This window comes from Esox lucius, chromosome 10 (genome assembly GCF_011004845.1).
Source record: "Esox lucius isolate fEsoLuc1 chromosome 10, fEsoLuc1.pri, whole genome shotgun sequence".
Lineage (NCBI taxonomy): Eukaryota > Metazoa > Chordata > Actinopteri > Esociformes > Esocidae > Esox > Esox lucius.
This window is the reverse complement of record NC_047578.1, coordinates 10,418,163-10,438,920: the sequence shown is the minus strand read 5'-3', so window position 1 is coordinate 10,438,920 and position 20,758 is coordinate 10,418,163. Positions and strand designations below refer to the sequence as shown.

At 46.4% G+C, this 20,758-nt stretch overlaps 1 protein-coding gene across 1 annotated transcript in view; it reads right to left on the bottom strand.

Annotated features, from left to right (window-relative positions):
* Positions 1-20,758, bottom strand: part of znf704 (zinc finger protein 704) — a 50,596-nt gene that overhangs the window by 10,487 nt on the left and 19,351 nt on the right. The window contains exons 3-9 of the mRNA XM_034294732.1: positions 8,869-8,972; positions 8,087-8,340; positions 2,908-3,008; positions 1,077-1,250; positions 958-1,039; positions 429-614; positions 134-231 (exon numbers count right to left, since the gene is read on the bottom strand). Of these exons, the coding sequence (XP_034150623.1) occupies positions 134-231; positions 429-614; positions 958-1,039; positions 1,077-1,250; positions 2,908-3,008; positions 8,087-8,340; positions 8,869-8,972 (999 nt within the window). The remainder of the gene's footprint in view (positions 1-133; positions 232-428; positions 615-957; positions 1,040-1,076; positions 1,251-2,907; positions 3,009-8,086; positions 8,341-8,868; positions 8,973-20,758) is intronic.

Here is a 20,758-nt window from a genome sequence, read left to right as displayed (position 1 = left end):
TACAATGAATCCAGAATTAACAGGGGCGAAAGCAACGGCAAAAAAGGGACCAGGGTCACTGTCTCCAGGCATGAAGTCACCATGGGTGTGCTCTGACTTCAGGAGGTGGTCAGCTAACGGATGTGGTCAGTACCTGAGTGAGCCAGAGGCTCTGGGAGGGGAGGAGAGGACGGCTAAGGTCTGGGAGCGCTGCTCCCCACAGCTCTGTGTCTGACTCTGTGTGGGCGATGCCTGGGAGCAGCAGAAACAACACACACATGCAGACAGTAAACAGGAATGTCGATTCAGACAGAAAACAACAGAAAACCTCAGGTATTCCTGACAGGCAGACATTGCACAGACAGGCAGACATTGCGTGGGGTTGTATTGTTTTGTGCGTGTGTGTGTGTGTGTATGTGTGTGTGTGTTTATTTTGGGTTTCCACTCACAGCGTTGCCGGTGAAGGTGACAGGCGGCGACTGCCAGGAGATGCTGAAGTTGCTGTTGCTGCTGGGGGTGAAGGAGGCGGACCCAGAGGCGGACGCAGAGGCGGACCCAGAGGCGGACCCTGAGGCGGACCCAGAGGCGGACCCAGAGGCGGACCCGTTGGAGGGGATGGTGACTGGAGCCGTTGCCTATGATGGGGAAAGAGGAGTATGGGTCAGTCACACACCTCAGACAATCGGCGCCCAGGAGGCTCACGTACATCACACACAGTCAATTAACAAATCAATCAATTCACCAAAGAACCAGTCGACTGGTCAGTCAGATAAATCAATCTGTCAGTGAATGAACTATGTGAATAACAACCAAGCACTCAGTTCATGTACGTGCACGGTCTTTAGTAAATACTCCAAACCAGTGGTTGAAAACTGGATTTCGAAATGACTTAACATCCCTCCTTGATTACACTGGCATAATCCAGAGCATTCACGGGAATGTCTGGGATTACGTTGTTTTTGTGGGCGTGTCTCTCACCTGGTAGGCGTGGTCAGAGTGGATGAGGTAGAGGGCACTGGGCGCAGAGCGACTGAGGGGCGTGGTGTTGGAGTGGGCGTGGCTGTGGTTCTCTTTGTTCCCATTGGTCCTGTTTCCGCCTTCTGCCGGGGGTCGTCGGTGGTGATCGTGGGGGGGGGGCGACAGGGGAGAGCACAGAGGGGGAGACAGGGGAGAGGCTGCTCAAGCCGTCGGCCACGGAATCGGTGTTCAGCTTGATCTCAGAGTAGTAGAAGTCCTCCTCTCCGTCACTGCAGTCAGAGTCCCAGTTTCGCCTGAGGGACAGGAGGGGGTTCAAATGATGGCCCGACATCAGCCTGCTGCTGAATTAGATGAGGCCTGCTTTCATCGCAGGGAAATGACAGTCGCCCCGCCCCAATCCGATCATATCCATTCAGTGGCTGACAGAGAAACCAAAGTCAGCTCCGTCATGGATCGACCGGGCGGGGCTGGCTTCGGTCACCCTCATCCTCAGCACAGACCGGGGGGTTTCTGGTGGCAGGCCCGGCATTCAATCGTCAGAAACCCCTCTGTTCTGTCAGAGAAGGTCCAGTCCGGCATTGTGTCTCTGTTGTGAGGTTCAACTTGGGGGTGGGTGGGGGCACGGATGAGACATGAGCCCCCCTAAATACAAAGCTAGTGGGGTCTTTAATATTTAATATTAAATGCTAGTGGGGTCTTTAAATGATAGAAATTTAATATTTTCTATCTGTTTAAAATGCAAAGGGAAATAATAAATAAAAGGTTCCAGTTTTAACAAAAACCCCTAAATTTCCATTGTGATATGAACCCTTCATTTCTTCTAACTGGCTGCACTTGTTAGTTGATTAACTGGCACAAGGTGGTGGTGTTTACCCCAGGTGAATGGTCCGGATGTGTATATATAACAGTGTGTTACCCCAGGTGAATGGTCCGGATGTGTATATATAACAGTGTGTTACCCCAGGTGAATGGTCCGGATGTGTATATATAACAGTGTGTTACCCCAGGTGAATGGTCTGGATGTGTATATATAACAGTGTGTTACCCCAGGTGAATGGTCCGGATGTGTATATATAACAGTGTGTTACCCCAGGTGAATGGTCCGGATGTGTATATATAACAGTGTCTTACCCCAGGTGAATGGTCTGGATGTGTATATATAACAGTGTGTTACTCCAGGTGAATGGTCCGGATGTGTATATATAACAGTGTGTTACCCCAGGTGAATGGTCCGGATGTGTATATATAACAGTGTGTTACCCCAGGTGAATGGTCTGGATGTGTATATATAACAGTGTGTTACCCCAGGTGAATGGTCCGGATGTGTATATATAACAGTGTGCTACCCCAGGTGAATGGTCTGGATGTGTATATATAACAGTGTGTTACTCCAGGTGAATGGTCCGGATGTGTATATATAACAGTGTGTTACCCCAGGTGAATGGTCCGGATGTGTATATATAACAGTGTGTTACCCCAGGTGAATGGTCCGGATGTGTATATATAACAGTGTGTTACCCCAGGTGAATGGTCCGGATGTGTATATATAACAGTGTGTTACCCCAGGTGAATGGTCTGGATGTGTATATATAACAGTGTGTTACTCCAGGTGAATGGTCCGGATGTGTATATATAACAGTGTGTTACCCCAGGTGAATGGTCCGGATGTGTATATATAACAGTGTGTTACCCCAGGTGAATGGTCTGGATGTGTATATATAACAGTGTGTTACCCCAGGTGAATGGTCCGGATGTGTATATATAACAGTGTGTTACCCCAGGTGAATGGTCTGGATGTGTATATATAACAGTGTGTTACTCCAGGTGAATGGTCCGGATGTGTATATATAACAGTGTGTTACCCCAGGTGGATGGTCCAGATGTATATATATAACAGTGTGTTACCCCAAGTGGATGGTCCGGATGTGTATATATATAACAGTGTGTTACCCCAGGTGGATGGTCCGGATGTGCCTCTGGATCCCGGCAGCCGTGCTCAGAACCTTCCCGCAGTTCTTCCACAGACATTTGAACATTACCTTCATTGAGTTCTGTATGTCAGAAGGGAGAGAAGACCTGTTTAACATCAGGCACATCATCAATTCACTCACTGACTGACCTGGCTGGCTGTCTGACTCACTGACTGACCTGGCTGGCTGGCTGACTCCCTCACTGACCTGGCTGTCTGACTCACTCACTGACTAACCTGGCTGGCTGTCTGACTCACTGACTGACCTGGCTGGCTGTCTGACTCACTGACTGACCTGGCTGGCTGGCTGGCTAACTCACTCACTGACTGACCTGGCTGTATGACTGACTCACTGACCTGACCAGCTGTCTGTCTCACTGAGTCAGTGTAAAGGCTGGTGGATTGTGAAAGAGGAGGGTGGAAAGAGGAGAGCGACGCTCTACAAGGATTCCTTCAAGAGTCCTGCAATCTGCAGTGTTATTTTTCACACATATGTACACACACACACACACTGTGCCATTTCTCACACAATCTGTCCTCTAATTACAGCACGGCCCTACGAGAGCAATTACTTCCAAGCAACAGCCTTTCAGATAGTTTGTGTGTGTGTGTGTGTGTGTGTCTCCAGTTGAAAGCTTTATGAGAAGACCAGTATCTTAATGTTCTGCTCCCTCATCAGAGTCCTATATTATGGATGTCATGTGCACCTATTTGCCCCACAACTCAGTCCTTGTAACAAAGTCATTACATTCAACATTGTTTAATTAAGGGTAAATGTTGAGCAGGTTCCTTTTTACAGATAGGTTGCTATTGTGATTTACCTGGCTAAAAGATAACAGGTTAACAGGTTAAGTTAACCCACAACCTTTTTTTTATTTTCTGATTCAGAGTAATTTCGGGGCTAATTGGGAGTAAGTGTCTTGCTCCGGGGAAGAACAACAGATGTTTCACCTTGTCAGCTCTGGGATTCGGACCAGCGCTCTTAACCACAAGGCCATCTACTGCCCTTGTTTTGTAGCACACCGTACGGATGGGGCTCATCTCCTTAGCCAAAGGCAATGCTGTTCGTTCATCAGACTCTCTTTAATTAACTTTGTGCTCCGGGCATGGTCAACTGCACAGAGTTTTTGACTTGAGGACCAATGAAATCAGACTCTCACCCTCTTGGAGATTTAGTCATCATCCCCTTCATTTGAGGAAGGGGGCTAATTCAATATTTTACTGAACATTTTATGAAGCTGGCTAGCGTCATAAACGATTGAGTCAATCCAACTTTCTTCGGAGCATACAACTATTTGCCCCACAATGTCAAATCAGTAGATAAAAAAAAAGTAGCACACCAAGAGTAAAAAGGATGAGGTCCCATAACTGTAAAATAGTCCATAATTTACTGCCTGATTTATTGAAGGATGTTCAGCAAATATGTCTGGTCTGAAAAACAATCTGAAATAACAGCACCATTCAGGAGGCAAGGACTCACAAATGACTAACGACTTTGAACCAAAACCTCAGCTTATCAATTAGGCTTCCTACTGCAACAAACACTAGGTCTAAATGCTAAACAGGACATCTAGGGATTTTACCCTTTTCTAACTTTCATCCAAACTGAGCTCACCCAGTTACCAGAACTAAAGAGTCTAGCAGAGATCACATCATCTTTCTGTGCAAACTTCTATGGAGCCAGTTTAAAGAAGGTGAAAAACATGCACACATTCATCCTTAAAACCCACCCGTAATGATATTAACCAATGAGATTGTACATTAACGTAGCTCACCTCTACTTTGTTCATTAGACAATATTATGAGAACAATTACGAAGCTAATTATCCATCTCACCACAGCTGAGAAATCGTCTTTGTAGCAAACAATTAAGGTCAGACACACCTAAAATGATGGATAACTATGTATTAGACTATTGCACTATTGCACACATATGCAGCTTAAGCATTTTAAATAAGTATACTCTTAGAAGACTTCATTCTTATTTTATTAAATGGCGATGACCAAACTAAGACTAATAAATCCCAATTTAATCCTATCAAGCATTAGTCGCTATCCACTGCTTTTGAATGTGTGTGTGTGTTGGTTCTGAGGTAACAAAATCCCGGTGCAGTACTCCATGAAGGCTGCACACAGTTAATTAAAATAGGCTGGAAAGCAGGCGGCATCATGTTTGGCTCAGAGGAGGAAGACAAGCAGCCCTAGGCTCAGGTTGGCGTGGGTGAGGATTTCATTTGCAACCCGGCACCATTAGTTGGCTTGGGGGACCTGTTTTGAAAAGATGGGGGACCTTGAAAAAGGCTGACTTGTCCCTAAAGCCAATATTGAGAGTTTGAGACTTGACAACTGAAAAAAACACGAATGAGATATTTTAATAAATGTAATCAAGCTGAATGTATTACTTTCAATAAAATCAAATTAAACATTCACTTTTTCACATTATGTGAAAGGACACATGTTTTACTTAATTCAAAGAAATGTGTTTTCTAATTTGGATTTAAAAAATGAAAAATAAAAGAATATCTTCAGCTGTAAATCTGGTTGTGACAGGGTAATGGTTGATTCAAAAAAAATTTTTTAAAGTAAAAAAATTTATAGTATTACATTTATCATCGCGACATGCAGTACTGAGTGAATACGTTTTTGTACTTCTGCCCAGTGTTGGAATCAGACTTGCAATCCGGGTGAAGCCAGCCTCCAAAGGACCTCCACATTAGGGCCCTATAATTTCCACGCTGAGGGGAACGCGTACGGAATTACGGAACATAAACAGGGAATTCAACAAAATATATGTTTTTAAATATCTTGTCATAAGAAAATATAATTCCAATACAGTCCCGTAATATTAATAATAATTAACACCATATTTTGTAAACTCTAAAAGTGCACCGATTCTGAAAGAACACTGGGTATCTGCTTGCAGTTGTGTCGCTCAGAGTCACGTGGAACACTACGTGGAACTTATCGGCGTGAAAAACGCCGATTCGCCCTCGCTATTCAATCTACATTAACCGAGTTTATGTTTAGGTGTATTATTTCGTTGCAGTGTTTGCAGAAGCTCATTCCACACAAAATATGCTCACGCACTGAAGGCACAGAAGCGCGCTGTCAGAAACCGAGAGCTCGCTCGAACAGGTCTACATGCACAGTAGAGAGGCGGTAGGTAATATCCACTGTGCAGGCATGTTTAAGGTAAAAAATAAATAAATAAACATTGTTTAGATTAAGGGCGTAAGGGTTGCGGCCAGACTGAATGTTGAAAAACATTGATAAGCCTAACATTTTTGCAATAACCTGTGAGTGAACTAGGCCATATTATTCATTTCAGCTTCCAGCCCGCGCCTTCGTCACTCAAACCCATGATCAAACAACGCTACGCAAACTACATGTTACTGCAGCAATTTCTATATTTACTGGTTTAGTGTCGGGTGCGAGCCTCACTATTTAATTTCATCTATAAAATCTGTCTGGTTGCGGATGGCATATTTGGAATTACGAGCCTGTGTGGATGAAGAAAAAAACGGCCCCGCGCGCCACTATTGCCTTGGGTGTTTATATGGAGGTGTGATATTAAGAACGGAATCACAAAAAAATTAATTGGATATCACTGAATTTACAAAAAAAATGTAACGGAATCGCTCTAAACATAAACTGATTTTATAGGGACTATACAAATGGCCACAGCTTAAGTATCTATGGGTAATAGGGTTGACTTATTATTCAGTTGCTCCACCATAAAATGGCCAGAACTAGTTGAAGTGTTTCACTACAGAACAATATTATGTCAGATGTTTATTTTAAAAACGATTTTACACTTTAAAAACTACACTAGCACTTTCAAACTAACTTGGTTCTGGTGCATGTCAATGAAAAGATAATTTATTGAAATAATGTCAAATCAAAAATAAATTGGCATTATTTGAAGCTAGAGCTTTACAATGATGAGAAAAGACTTTGTGGTTGAGTGGGTTAAACTATTCCTAGAAGTAGAAGTAGTAAAAATGTCAATTTTATGCACTTGAGTATGTCTTTATTCATATTACACAGATATAGTGAACTAACTACATTTAAAGTAATAGGCTTCTAAAATGCTAGTCCATACTTTCTAGTAAAAATTTCAAAGGGATACAACTGAATCTATTTGTGGGACGACCCAGATGTAAACTCCTCCAGTCCTCATCTCTTTCTCTGTATATCTCCCCTCAACCGTTCTCTCTCTTTGTCCGTCTTCATCTCTCTGTACACTTCCTTTACCCCCCCCCATCCATCTTCTCATTTAGAATCCCTATCCCATTAAGAGATGAGCGGTGCCAGGCGCGTCTCAGCTGAGAGATCCTATTGATCTGATGGGACAAAAGGCCGGCTGCTTCCCCTTCATGTTTGCCGGTGATGATATTTAAATTCCTTCATTCCAATGCCAGGTGGGACTATGTGTGGCTGTACAGTAATTAAGCAGGACAAATGGCTAGAGACTCATGGGCATGTGTGTGTGTGTTTAGCATGTTGAGAGGCAGAAGTGTGCGCATTGACAGCTAAACACCACAAAACAGAGTCTTAGCCCTCGCCTAGCCTGCATGGAATTTATGCTCTCTCATATAACAGGGATGAGGGCTTGAGTCGGACAGATAAAGCAGCGACTATCTATTCATTTGACGGCAGAACGGCGGCTGTCAACAGCGTGAATAATGGAGAGATGAAACACTGGGCGGGGGCAAGCATTTCGGCTGCTGTAAGTGGGGATGACGTGTTGCATCATCCCGTTTTCGCCCCCTTAAGTCGTGTGGTTCCTCCGCTGGCCTTTTACCTCATCGCGTTCCTGTGACAATGACGTCCGGCCACTGTGTGTGGCGACCTGACGCGCGTCGTCTCCAACACTACCTTGGTCAGCACGTCACCGCCCAGTGTCATGGAGGTCAGTGGAACACAGGAGTTACAGTAGCTAGCTAGCATCTAAATCAATTCAGTACCATTTCCAAATGAACCGAAAAAAAAAAAAAAAAAACCCAGATCGAAATGAAATGTTTGCGCGGTTCCTCGGAAAAAGACCACAATCAACGGTGACATTGTCGAGCTAATTCCTGTCATCTCTGTTAAATCCGGGGGGCCCGACTGCCTGTACGAGGAACTGTGTTTTCTGTTAAATCCGGGGGGGCCGCCCACCTTGCGCTTGCGCGGGATGGGCTCGTCGAAGAGCAGGCTGCTGCCGTCCTGGTCGTCGATGGCGTCGTCGGGGGCGGGGCCGTTGGCGCCGGGCGTGCGGAAGGGCTTGAAGCTGTCCGCTGAGAGGGGCGGGGAGGGTGTGGACGGGTTGGACTGGTCACTGGGGCCGCTCCAGCTCCAGTAACCACTACTGCTGTAACTGGAGGGGGTGAAGCAGCCCCCGCCGCTGTCCTTCCACCATCCATTCAGACCCTCTGGAGGAAGGGGGGGGGCACAGACAATGTCATACAAGAAACACAAATGCATTTGTATAAATTACAAAAAAAATTTGGAGCAACAACTGTGTATGTTTCATTGACCCCAATGACAGACACTGTGTTGCCATCCAGTGACACAGACTTTGACTGTACGCAGTAGACAAACAACACCTCAGGTCCAGGTTTTCACCCCCAGGGACTTAGCTTGGGGGCCTTGTGATGCAGTACCCATATAATGTACACTACAGCAGAGCTCTCTCCGGCTGGTCTACAACCTCACCGTGACCTGACCTCAGCCAAGGGAGATGTATAGCAAACAGGAAATGGTACAGTTCCTCTGTCAGTTCGTTCGGTGCGCAGCAAAAGCGACACGTACAGATAGTTGCTGTCACGACCACCACTCAGTGAGAGTTGTTTCCGTCGTGCACCTTAAATCCCCTTTGTAAGAGAGACTCTCAATGGCAAGGTGATAACCTTTATAAAAAGAAGATGAGTAAAGAAAGAAAGCGTTTGAGTTGAACTCACCAGTGCCTTTGACGGGTGGACTCCTAACCAGCGGGCTGGTGGACAGGCTCGTCAGAACCATGGCGGCCGTCACCTTGTCCATATCCACTTCCTCCTCAGACTTCCTGTAAGAGCAGAACCAACAGACGCTAGGAACGGGCTTGACACGGGTGACAGACACTGAGGCTGTGTGTCGGCTTCGCATCTCCGGCACCATTCATCGTGCCGGCCTCAAACTTGGCCCGTGTGACTGTGAGACAGCGGTCAGCCCGGTAGGTATTTGTCTCTTTTAATAGGCATAGGAATGTCTTAATCTGCCTGGCTGTGCAAACACCCCAACCCCCCCCCCCTCCCCCCCTCCCAGACAACAAACTCAGGTCCGCTTGGACTGTGAGCCCACTGCGGTGAAGGGATAGGACTTAGTTCTGAGGGCTAACAGGGGAGTGGTTTAAAAAAAGAGCCAGAGTTAGATGGAGAGAAACAGGGAATCCCTTAAGGTAGAGGGCGCATGGAGGTTGATGGAAAGTACCTCAGGATCAATTAAGCAGATCCAGATTTATTATCCCGATGACAGTTAATATGATGTCATTACTGGATTACAAATAAATCACTGATTCGGGTTCCCCAGATGTCACAGGGAACTACCCAGCCTCTGCTTTTCTAGATCCCCAGCTCTCTGTTCACCTTGGAGTACGTGTGTTTGTGTGTGTGTGTGTGTGTGTGTGTGTGTGTAAATACATAAAAAATGCCTGCTTCTCACTTGACAGCTCATAATTGCGATCCCTCATCTCTTTACATGGACGATATATTGTAGATTTGGTGAAAATACATTATTACAGGCACGTACAGCCACACACGTTCACAGAGAGCGAGAGAGAGAGAACAGAAGAACAGCCTCAAATCACATTGGTCATTAGCAGCCTGATCATGCCAGAAGAACTGGAGCATGCTTTGACGCACAAGCACGCACGCACAGACGCACAGACACAGACACACACTCCAGTGGTTATCATATACATAGATAGGTAATACAAGCAATGGGAAGGCTGAGGAGAGGATTAGGGGATGAGATGGATGAGAAGGAGGGATGACAGGGTTAACATGATGCACATGACAGCGTAGACTATGAGTGACTGCCAAGCGGATGAAATAGCCTGGTTTAATATGGTATGGATGTTACTGTACTAATACGATGAAGACTCATGAACATACAAGTTAAACTTCTACAGAATATGAGCAACTGTATGATAGGACACTTCATACTGATCCTTCAGTGCTTACACCTTGTTCATTTAAATTAAGAAGAGGGGAGGAGATGGAAGCGAGGAGACCGAGGAGGAGGTGGGGAAGGGGAGAGAGAGGGTGGGAGAGTGGAGACAGAGGGTGGGAGAGAGATTAAAAAGATTTTTCTCTGAAGGTAGAGCAGGGCTTAAAGTAGCTTCCGGGCCCTTTACTGTTTTGAGAGGTGTGTTAGCTAGCCAGCCTTGTACTGTAACTAGCATGTGTTGTTGACATGGAGGCTCTGCCAAAACATCTTCTGATCATTTCCTTGTTTCTGGCCTCAGCTGGATCAATGAAGGACCAGTAAGGGTTTACCAGCAGGAGGGTACATGGGAGAAGGATGTCAACTAGAAAGAAGCCGTCTGTCTTTTGTCTGCTGACTGTACTGCACCAGACAGACAGACAGGCAGGCAGACAGGCAGGCAGACAGGCGTGCTAGCCATTCCTGTGGCTGACTGACCAAACTCAGAAAGACAAATGGCTTAAGTGGCAACAAAGAAGTGGTGAGAGAAAGGCAATCTGAGGAGAGAGAGAGAGAAGGGAAAGAGCGAGAGAGCGAGAGAGAAAGAAAGACTGACACGGTTCCCCCTCACACCCAGACATCTGTTCCTTTGTCTTTAATGACCCTATAGACCGGTTTGCTGACTATGTCATGAAGATGATTTGTGCGCATGGAGGGGTCAGAAGGCTGAGTACACTAAACGGTCGGACAGCTAAGGCAACAATGACAAGGAGCTGGGACGGGGAGAATTGTTGGCGTCTCATTTCAGCTGGTTCTAACTTGTTAGTGAAACCTTGTCTTGTTCTGAGGTATAAAATGAAATAACTAGCTAACCAACAATGGTATCAGTATATTTGACGGACAACAGGTGGTAACTTTGCAAAACTACTGATGTCGTCAACAGTCTTAGCCAACCACACAGGGGTTTTGTTGCAAAACAATTAACCAGCCTCTTGAGGAATCATCTGGCAACCAACACCCTTCGCGCCACCCTCATCCCCCACACCATGCTTGTCCCCTCATCTCCCACACCCTGCTCATCCACCACAACCTGCTCATCCCCCACACCCTGCTCATCCCCTCATCTCCCACACCCTGCTCATCCACCACACCCTGCTCATCCCCTCATTCACCACACCCTGCTCATCCACCACACCCTGCTCGTCCCCCTCATCCCCCACCTCCCACACCCTGCTCATCCACCACACCCTGCTCATCCCCTCATCTCCCGCACCCTGCTCATCCACCACACCCTGCTCATCCCCTCATCTCCCACACCATGCTCATCCACCACACCCAGCTCATCCACCACACCCTGATCATCCCCTCATCGCCCAAACCCTGCTCATCCACCACATTCTACTCATCCCCCAGACCCAGCTCATCCCCCTCATTCATACTCGGCCACCTGTCCAAGCCAGTGATGTTTCAAGTTTGTAACAACAATGCCGGGTGTAAAAGAACTGATGGACTGAATTACAGAAGATTTATCTTGACAGCTGTCGTTGGCCAATGCCCTGTTTCAGTGAACTGTTTCATACGCCCTGTTTCAGTGAACTGTTTCATACGCCCTGTTTCAATGAACATTTCAATGCCCTGTTTCAATGAACTTTTCAATGCCCTGTTTCAGTGAACTGTTTCAATGCTGTTTCAATGAACTGTTTCAATGAACTGTTTCAGTGAACTGTTTCAATGAACTGTTTCAATGAACTGTTTCAATGCCCTGTTTCAATGCCCTGTTTCAGTGAACTGTTTCAATGCCGTTTCAATGAACTGTTTCAATGAACTGTTTCAATGCCCTGTTTCTGAATCTTTTGTGGGCGACACAATATTTATGGGTGATGAGGTGAGTTTTTACCTCAGGAATCCCAAACAGACAGAGTGAGAGAGATGATAAAGTTTGATGGTATGCGAGCAGTAGTTTATGGTACTGCGTATGTCCTCAGCAAATAAAAGGTCTCTTCCCAGAGAATATTTTAACCTTCATTCAAAGCACATACTCTAAAATGACTGCTAACTCAATAATTAATATTTGGATTCATTTTGACAATGTTTCAACAGTGAACCTTACTAAAGTAGTTCTGCCAACTAATCATCACAGTTAGAAAACAGGTTTTAATCAAGAACAAACAAAAATGTCACATCGTAGATAAAGACATTACGTGGGAAATTTGATATGCAACAGACATTCCAGGTTTGTTGTAGTACACACACTTCACACACACACAATTCTTAGGAAATTACATAAAACAAATAAATGTCCTTCATCCCATCCTACTTAAACACAGTAGTAATATGTGGAAACTTCACCAGACCAATCAGGCAAAAGAACCATCTGCCTGGAATTCCCCCAAAACTCTGCTGAGGGAGCACAGCTTCCTTCCCTCCTCCCCTTGAACTCTGAGAGTCAGTTGTTTTCCCTCTCTGTGGCGTCTGTTTTGAGCTGGTAGTAAAATGGACAGGGGAGCAGAGTAGGGGGCTGTATTAATGGGGAAGAGGGGGCGCCCCCGCGGGATGGCTCATCGTTTATTACAGTCACTGGGCTGTGACGCTCATTTCCTCCTGAATAATGAACTAGAAACCTGACACCTCGTGCCTGGCAGGCTAAATGCTAAGCACCCTCCAATCCACAATTCCCTGCCTCTCTCTACTCCAAAGACACTGTTCGCGCACACACACACACACACACACACAAACCCTGATCCCGGGGATACTAGTGACAGTGGGGCACGCACGCACGCACACACACACACACACACACATTTTTTCTCTCTAGAGAGTGGCAGAGATGTGTGCTCCAGATAAAACCATGCGTTCATCTCACAGGAGACCATGGAAAATGAAAAGAGACAGAGATAGTGATTGGGAGAGTGAAAGGGAGAGTGAGACACAGAACGACGGAGAAATGCAGACAGACAGACAAACAGGTGAGAGAGAGAGAGAGAGAGAGAGAGGGGGAGACAAAGACAGTGGTGCATTCTGAGTCGCCCAGAAGAAACATTGGCCATGTTTTAAACTAGAAGTTACTGTGTGATTTCCACATCAGATCTTTTCCTTTAATTTATAGAGAGTGTTTGGCTGAGTCTCAAGAATGCGTTTGTGTGTGTGTGTGTGTGTGTGTGTTTGTGTGTGTACTTACACACTAGTGTTTACAGAAGTGTAATGATCTGTGCTGCACGTAGTGGACCGAACACTTTCCCAGCCCACACATAAACCTCAGAATAGAAGTGAATCTTATGTCACAGGAGGTTTGACTTAAATATCTTTCATGTCCAATAATGTAAGTCTCAAAACATCCTGTCAAGGGTCATTCCTACTGGAAGACTCCTGGCTAGCTAGCACACCACAAAATGACATACAGCCCAACTGAGCTGACACGGAATGTATAAGCACACAATGTGCGTGTTTGTGTGTGTGTGTGGTTTAGGTGTCACAACTCAACAATATCATCAGTCTGTTCCTATGCTTCCCTGTCCCCAAGGAACAATATCACACACACGTAAACACACACGTACACACAACAGGAACACACACATGCGCTCACTCACACACACACAGACACACGTGGTCCCGTCGACCAGCCATAAAGACTATGCAAATCCCAGAGTAGCAAGGCATCTTTTAGGCCTCCCAGTCTTTCTCCCAACATCCCTGACGTGTGTATTCATGGCTGGCTGAAATGTGAGCCTCAGTGCCACTATTACATTTAAACACACTTTGTAAGAGAGGGGGGGGGGGTTCTGTAACTGCTGTTAATCATACATATAGGACTTTGGTGAATAACTAAAAGAAAAAACAGAAATCTCACAGGCTGAATATGTTATTGGTTGTTTGTTATATGTTGTTTATTTGTGTCGAATCCCTTTCATACTTCAGACAGCAATGAAATTCCAAGTTTGAAAGCGAGTGTTTTTGGTGACAGGTTCACTAAAGTACAGTACAACTGGGATCAGTTTTTTCTCCATAGCGCCACATTTACAACTAGCGGGCAGAAATCCTGCTTTAATGATGTCCCAAAGAAACTCACCGTAAGTATGTTAAGCCCTTTCCTCCTCAATGAAATGACTGCAGTCTAGAGCGATTAATGCCATGGTAATGCGTCATTTATACTCTGGCTGGGAAATCTAATCAAAGAATTAACATGAGTACATTTCCTTTTCCAAGAGAGGACAACTGAGAGATTACGCAAACGTACAAATCGCTGTTTTAGTAGTGGAATAACTAATCACTGTGTGTGTGACCCATGTCTGTGAAAATGGATTTCTAGGATGTATGTCCCCGCTAGGACGGAAAAGCAGCCGTGTCTGTTTGTGTGTCTACGGTCTGACACCCAGGGGCTGTATTATTAAAGTTCTGATCTGGCGTGTCCCACCTCTGTCAGGTCCGTTCACTAAAAGATGAATCAACTCATTACCTTTGAACCCACACGATTAAAACCAAACCAGGCCCCGCCTTCCCGCCCCTCTCGGCCAATCACTGCCTCTTCTCAGTGCTCTCTGTCCCTTCACGTGAACACACGCATGTTCTATGTTCAGAACTTGTACCTCTCCGCTCCCCTGACTGGTCTGTCGGTGTCCTCCTAGTCTGGGGTGTGTGTGTGTGTGTGTGTGTGTGTGTGTGTGTGTAGTGGTGTTGGGCTGCTCTCCACACAGGAAGCCCACTGCCTCTCAGCACCACTGGGGCTCAGACCTGAAGGTTTGCTTCGGATCAGCAGGAGGCCCGACCACCACACACAGAAACGCTGTCAGCCAGCCAGGTCCTCCGGCTTCCCGCCCTCGAACCCCTCGAGCATGCGCTTCCAGGCACACACACACACACACAATACTGATACAGTTAACACACGCATACACACACAGTCAACACACCCAGCTGTAGACGGCTCTGTGCAGAAAGCAGGACAGGCATGGTGAGGCTGTAGAGTCCAACAGTGATTCTACTCCAACACTGGATCACCTTATTTATGTACTAATCTACCCACAGCGCACTTCAAATGGAACACTCTCCCCTAAACAGTGCCCTGTCCTGGTCCACACGCAGCCTCCAATGTAGTGAACGATTTGGGATGCAACCCTTAAAAATAACTAAGCCAAGAAAGCATGTTTAGGGATGGTAAATCACTTATTGATACGTTATAAATCATTAAGTTTAATAAAGGTCCTTATAAACCATTAGTGAAGCCTTGTGTAGCCTCGTCACAAAGTGTGGGCTACGTAGTCTGTATAAAGGCTTCAGAAACTGAAACTCCCCACATCTAACACTTACACGGCCAGAACACAATCACACAGCACACCAAAGAACAATCATCATTTGTGAGTGCAATCCACAGTGGTTTAAAAAAGCCCCCGACTTTAGAATCTTAGAGGTTTAGAGCATTTTCCTTTTATTCTGCATAGTGCCACATCGCACAGTTACAACAGTGTAACTCATTTGCGTTAGACTTTTTAATGCGTTTTCTTCAACATTCTCTGTATCGTAAGACATTGTCTGTTGATATGTCCAACGGATCGTTCTGAGGGAACATTCAAGTGTATACTAATCACCTTTTTGTCACACTGGGCAAACATGAAGTATAAATAGCCCACAATTGTCTTTGAGGCCTCACACTCTATTAGTAGATGGTTTATGGGGAGATCTTTTAAAAACCTCAATACACTTCACAAGTTGTTTGTGAGTGGATGACAAGGTTATTAACATTTACAAAAGTGGGAGTAGTACTAAGGGAGGATTAACAAACTATGAGCCATTTACAAATGCTTCATTATTTGTAGTTATTATAAAGCGCTGACTAGACGAGAGATTAGGCAGTACAGCCACACTGAGGTATAGTAGCCTGAGTTTGTCTGTCTGGTGCAAGGCTAGGCTATATATAGAACACGTGACTGCCTGCTAACCCATATGTTGTTCTTTTTCTCTGGCCTATATAGTTCTCTCTCTAGCTGTCTATTTTTCTGTGTGTGTGTTTCAGTCTCTTGCCATTCACCCGTCTCTCTGGATGGATTTTCTTTCTGTGTTTCTTTACAGCCTCTACGCCACAGAAACCACGGAAAATTGGGCCAAGGCACCACACAAGCCAACTGTGCTCTTTGACCCAAATATTCCAACTCTGAGGGAGAGAGGGGACGCACAGAGAGATCAAGAAAGAAAAACAGAAAATACAAATTCCACTGATTAATCCCACTAGACCAGACTGCTGTTGCAGGGGGACAGGCAGGACTGTGACGTGATATCAGACTAATAAGTTTAAAGGCCAACTAATACAGTTAATGACAGACTAAGACAGTTAAACACAAAACTAAGAGAGTTAAAGACAAACTAACACAGTTCGAAAGTTCCGCAGAATTAAAGATGCATTTACAGACTAAAAGGAAAATAATCTCGAGTCACTACGTGAGAGCGCGCATTAATGAAAATGTGATAATACATCTTCCCCTGAAGAGTGAATGTTGTGAAGGCCGTGTCTGTTCTGTGGGCAGGAAGTAGGCGATGACATCATCACAAGTACCACAGAAACCCAAGAGAATAAAGAGCCAGCGAGAGCACATGGAATGTTAAGGGTCAGGAAGGATGGAGGGGAAAGAAAGCAAGACAAAAAGAGAGCGAGAGAGATTTAGAGAGAGAGAGAGCGAGAGAGAGAGAGAGCGAGAGAGAGAGAGAGAGAGAGAGCGAGAGAGAGAGATAGATAGATTAATGCACATGAATCCTGATCTCAGTATACATGGGTGATCAGCCGTTCAGGGACAGGGAAGGGGGGGTTAAATGCTTCCCCTCAGGCTGAAGTGTACCCTCCTTCACCCTGCCTCGGCCCCCACACCGCTACACCCTCCAACCACCGCGGCTACACAGCCCCTCCCACTGCAGTAGATACAATCATCCCACAGCCACTCAGTCGCGCCACCGAGGGCCTTCACGTCCAACTGTCCCAGATTCTGCCTGTAGGTCTGCACAGCATGTCATCACAGTATAGAGCCTGGCACCCAGTCAGAGCTCCCCCCCACTGTCTGGTCTATAGGTTGGCCCCCGGGCCCGGAGAAGGACGATCACCGGCCCGGCTAATGACAAAGCACCTGAGGAGGGTGAACAAAGCATTCCCCTGGTACAGTAGGATGGGAGGTAGAGGCGTGTGTGTGTGTGCGTGTGTGCGTGTGCATGTGCGTGCGTACGTGCGGTAGTCTCTCGTGCCGTCTCCTGCGTTGTGAAGGCCTCTGACTGAACGGATGGTCCTGTTCCGTCTAATGAGCACGGGGAACACAGGAGCCGGCTGCAGACAGCAATCGTGACGAGGTGAGGGAGGGGGGAGGTGAGGGAGGGAGGGGGGAGGGTTGCGGGAGAGAGCAGGGGAGAGGGGAGCTGGGGGTGGGTGGGGCGAACAAAGGCAGCGTCTGAGCGAGTCATAATGACCTATGCGGCATATAGCTTGAAGGACCACGCGCTCACCCCCCCCCCACACCCTCATGACCCCTGACCCCAGATAACAATAACAGAGTGAATTCATGCCCATTATGAGGGCCAACAGAGCCAGTTAAAGAGCAGCGGCTGTCTTGAGGTCAGACATGCTACTCGCTGGCTGCGGCTGGGCAGGAACAGGGAGTAAAATGACGCTGTTGGGCTCCGGGTGGTGAAGGAGAAGAATGTAGACTCCCTGAAGGCCTCAGAGTTCACCAGGCACAGAACCATTGGTGGTGTAATAACCGCTGCGGGCTCCCCTCCCCTTTACCAGGGCAGAACGCAGAGTTTGTTGGATTTTAATTTCTCGTTTGTTGTGAAAGCAAAACAACCTTTTCTAGCGTGACATAGCTAGCTAATTGAGCTATCCTTTGTCGCTTCAGGCATCCCCATGGTAAATCATCAGATTCATTATGAAGAAATATTAGGATTGTTGTATTAACTGATCCCAATTTGATATTCACTCCAATCAACTAAAAGTAGTTTGGTCACAGAGGGAAAAAACCCATTGCTAGTTGGCTACAGGTTCTACAAGTGCACAAGAGCCTGAAATCACTTCTTATTAGGCTTAAATACCTTTTTAGATGGATTCAAATAAGGCTACAATGTTTGTTCAGAGTTGCTGAGATTATCACTAAAATAATCTTCTAATGCAAAGCCTATAGATCAGAATCTCTGACCCAGTTACCCTGGACTATCTGGCCCAGTTACCCTGGACTATCTGGCCCAGTTACCCTGGACCCTCTGACCCTGTTACCCTGGACTATCTGGCCCAGTTACCCTGGACTCTCTGACCCTGTTACCCTGGACTATCTGGCCCAGTTACCCTGGACTATCTGACCCAGTTACCCTGGACCCTCCAGCAGTGCCGGTTCCAGCCTTTTGGGGGCACTAAGCAACATTTTATTTGGGGCCCCCTCTCCCCTAATGGTCAGACCGTTACGGTCTCTTATGCCTGGAACCAGCCGTGCCTGCCAGGTTCTGAGGTACTGAAAGATGATGAAACTATAACCACAGATCTGATAAACACAAAAACCACACACACGCATACGTATACTGATCAAAACAGTGAGGACGTACTTACAAAATAAGAACACACACACGCATACGTATACTGATCAAAACAGTGTGGACGTACTTACAAAATAAGAACACACATATGCAGGCTGACAGACTCTCCCAGGGGAGAGCTACAGACCGACAAACAGAGATGGGGGGCTTTTCCCTTGCTCCACCTCGGAGGGGGATGGAGGTGCTTGTCACTCCCTGCAGAGGGAGGTGACGGAGGGGTGTTATATAGGAGCCCATCAGTGATCAACAAAGCCTGCGGGCCTATGGAGACCCACAGACACACGCACACAGAAAGACCCGCAAGACCTTTGGGAGAGTTGGTCTCGAAGACCACAACGAGATCTCTCATTAAAACACCACAGGCAGACAAAGCCCCCCAACTGCTCCAAAAACACGTCAATTCAGCTGTTAATAATAAAAACTTTCAACAAATGAAAGCTACCATTGACAGATACAGACACGAAAAACAATAATAGCCTGGGGCTAAAACCATCCCCTTCTGCATCTGTATGTTTTTCACATCCATTGAGCCAACTCTCCGCGGACTGCATGCAACGGATGGAAAAATGATCGACAGATTCCAGAAGCTAATTAGTCTGTCATTTGTCACTGTTGATTCTTTATCCCAGGATTCCTTCCTGTCTCCATCTGCTGAAAGACTGTGTGAGTAAATTACTGCCTGGAATGGTTATCTTGTCTTGGTTTTATCTGGATAAAACCAAATTATTTTACCTCTCAACATACTATGATTAAACTGTCCTTACTTCTTATTATACCCGCTTAAAAAGACAATTCACGTGTGACTGTGTGTTTGTGCGCGACTGTGTGCTTGTGTGTGACTGTGCGGGTGCGTGTGTGTGAGCATGATGTGTTTGAACAGGTGGGAGGTTGTTTTTGGTGTGTGTGTTGTCAGATGCTCAGCACGTTTCTTCAGATGGCAAACAACACCAGATGCCTCCAGCCCAGGCAGGAAGGGAAACAGAGAGTGGTCTTCACTGGCCTCCTCGTGATAATGACACTGTAGGATAATGCCTCCAGCCCAGGCAGGAAGGGAAACAGAGAGTGGTCTTCACTGGCCTCCTGGTGATAATGACATTGTAGGATAATGCCTCCAGCCCAGACAGGAAGGGAAACACAAAGTGGTCTTCGCTTCTCGTGAGTCCACCACAGTGGCAGAGCCACCACTGTTACAGGGCAGAAACATGTGACAAGACAAACACAGAAAACTCAGGGAAGAGGAGTGAATCGAGAGAGGGAGGAAAACAGGAAGACAAAAGCGGGATAGAGAAGAAAAGAGTGGGGGGGGGGGGGGCAGTAAGGAAAAGGGGAAGGCAGGGACAGGGGAGGGAAGGGGAAAGATGGTGCATCTCCTGTGGTTTTCCAGAGGACCAGCAGTGTTGTTCACAAGCAGCAGGTCCTGACCCCTTCGTCTACAAGGATGAGAGTCAGCATGTTTGTGTGTGTTTTAGTTTGTGTGTATTAGTGTGCGTGTGTGTGCGGTACGAGGGGGTTATTTGGGGACGGAGGCGATTCCCTAAGGGGAAGGACCCAGCATGGTTAAATCACTGTGTTAACCCCGGGCCCGGCCTAAACAACAAGGCAGCTGTGCTCTTCTACCACACACACACTCCATATGAAAGTTCCAGAAGGACGGGGAAGACATGGATATACAGCCCCGGAAAAAATTAAGAGCCCACTGCACCTTTTTCCAAAAAAGTTGAAAAGGAAAGTATTGAGTGAGGAACAGAAGCGTTCAATTTGCAGTGGTCTCTTAATTTTAACCCTTCTGTTCCTCACTCAAAACCTTCCTTTTCAACTTTTTTTGGAAAGGAAAGAAAAAGGTGCAGTGGACTCTTAATTTTTTACGGGGCTGTATGTACTGTAATAATCCGTCAGAGTTTTGGGAGAAGGAACGACGGATTTCCTGTGGCAAAAGCGCTAGGTAGACACAGCTGTCTGAAAGAGAGAAGGAGACAAAAGTCTATAGGAGTGAGGGGAGGTGGAGCCAACCAGGAGAAATGGTGCTGACGAGAGAGAGACAGAGAGAGACAGAGAGAGATAGACAGAGATAGAGAGAGAGAGGGGGAGAGAGAGCGAGACACATCATAGCAGCTC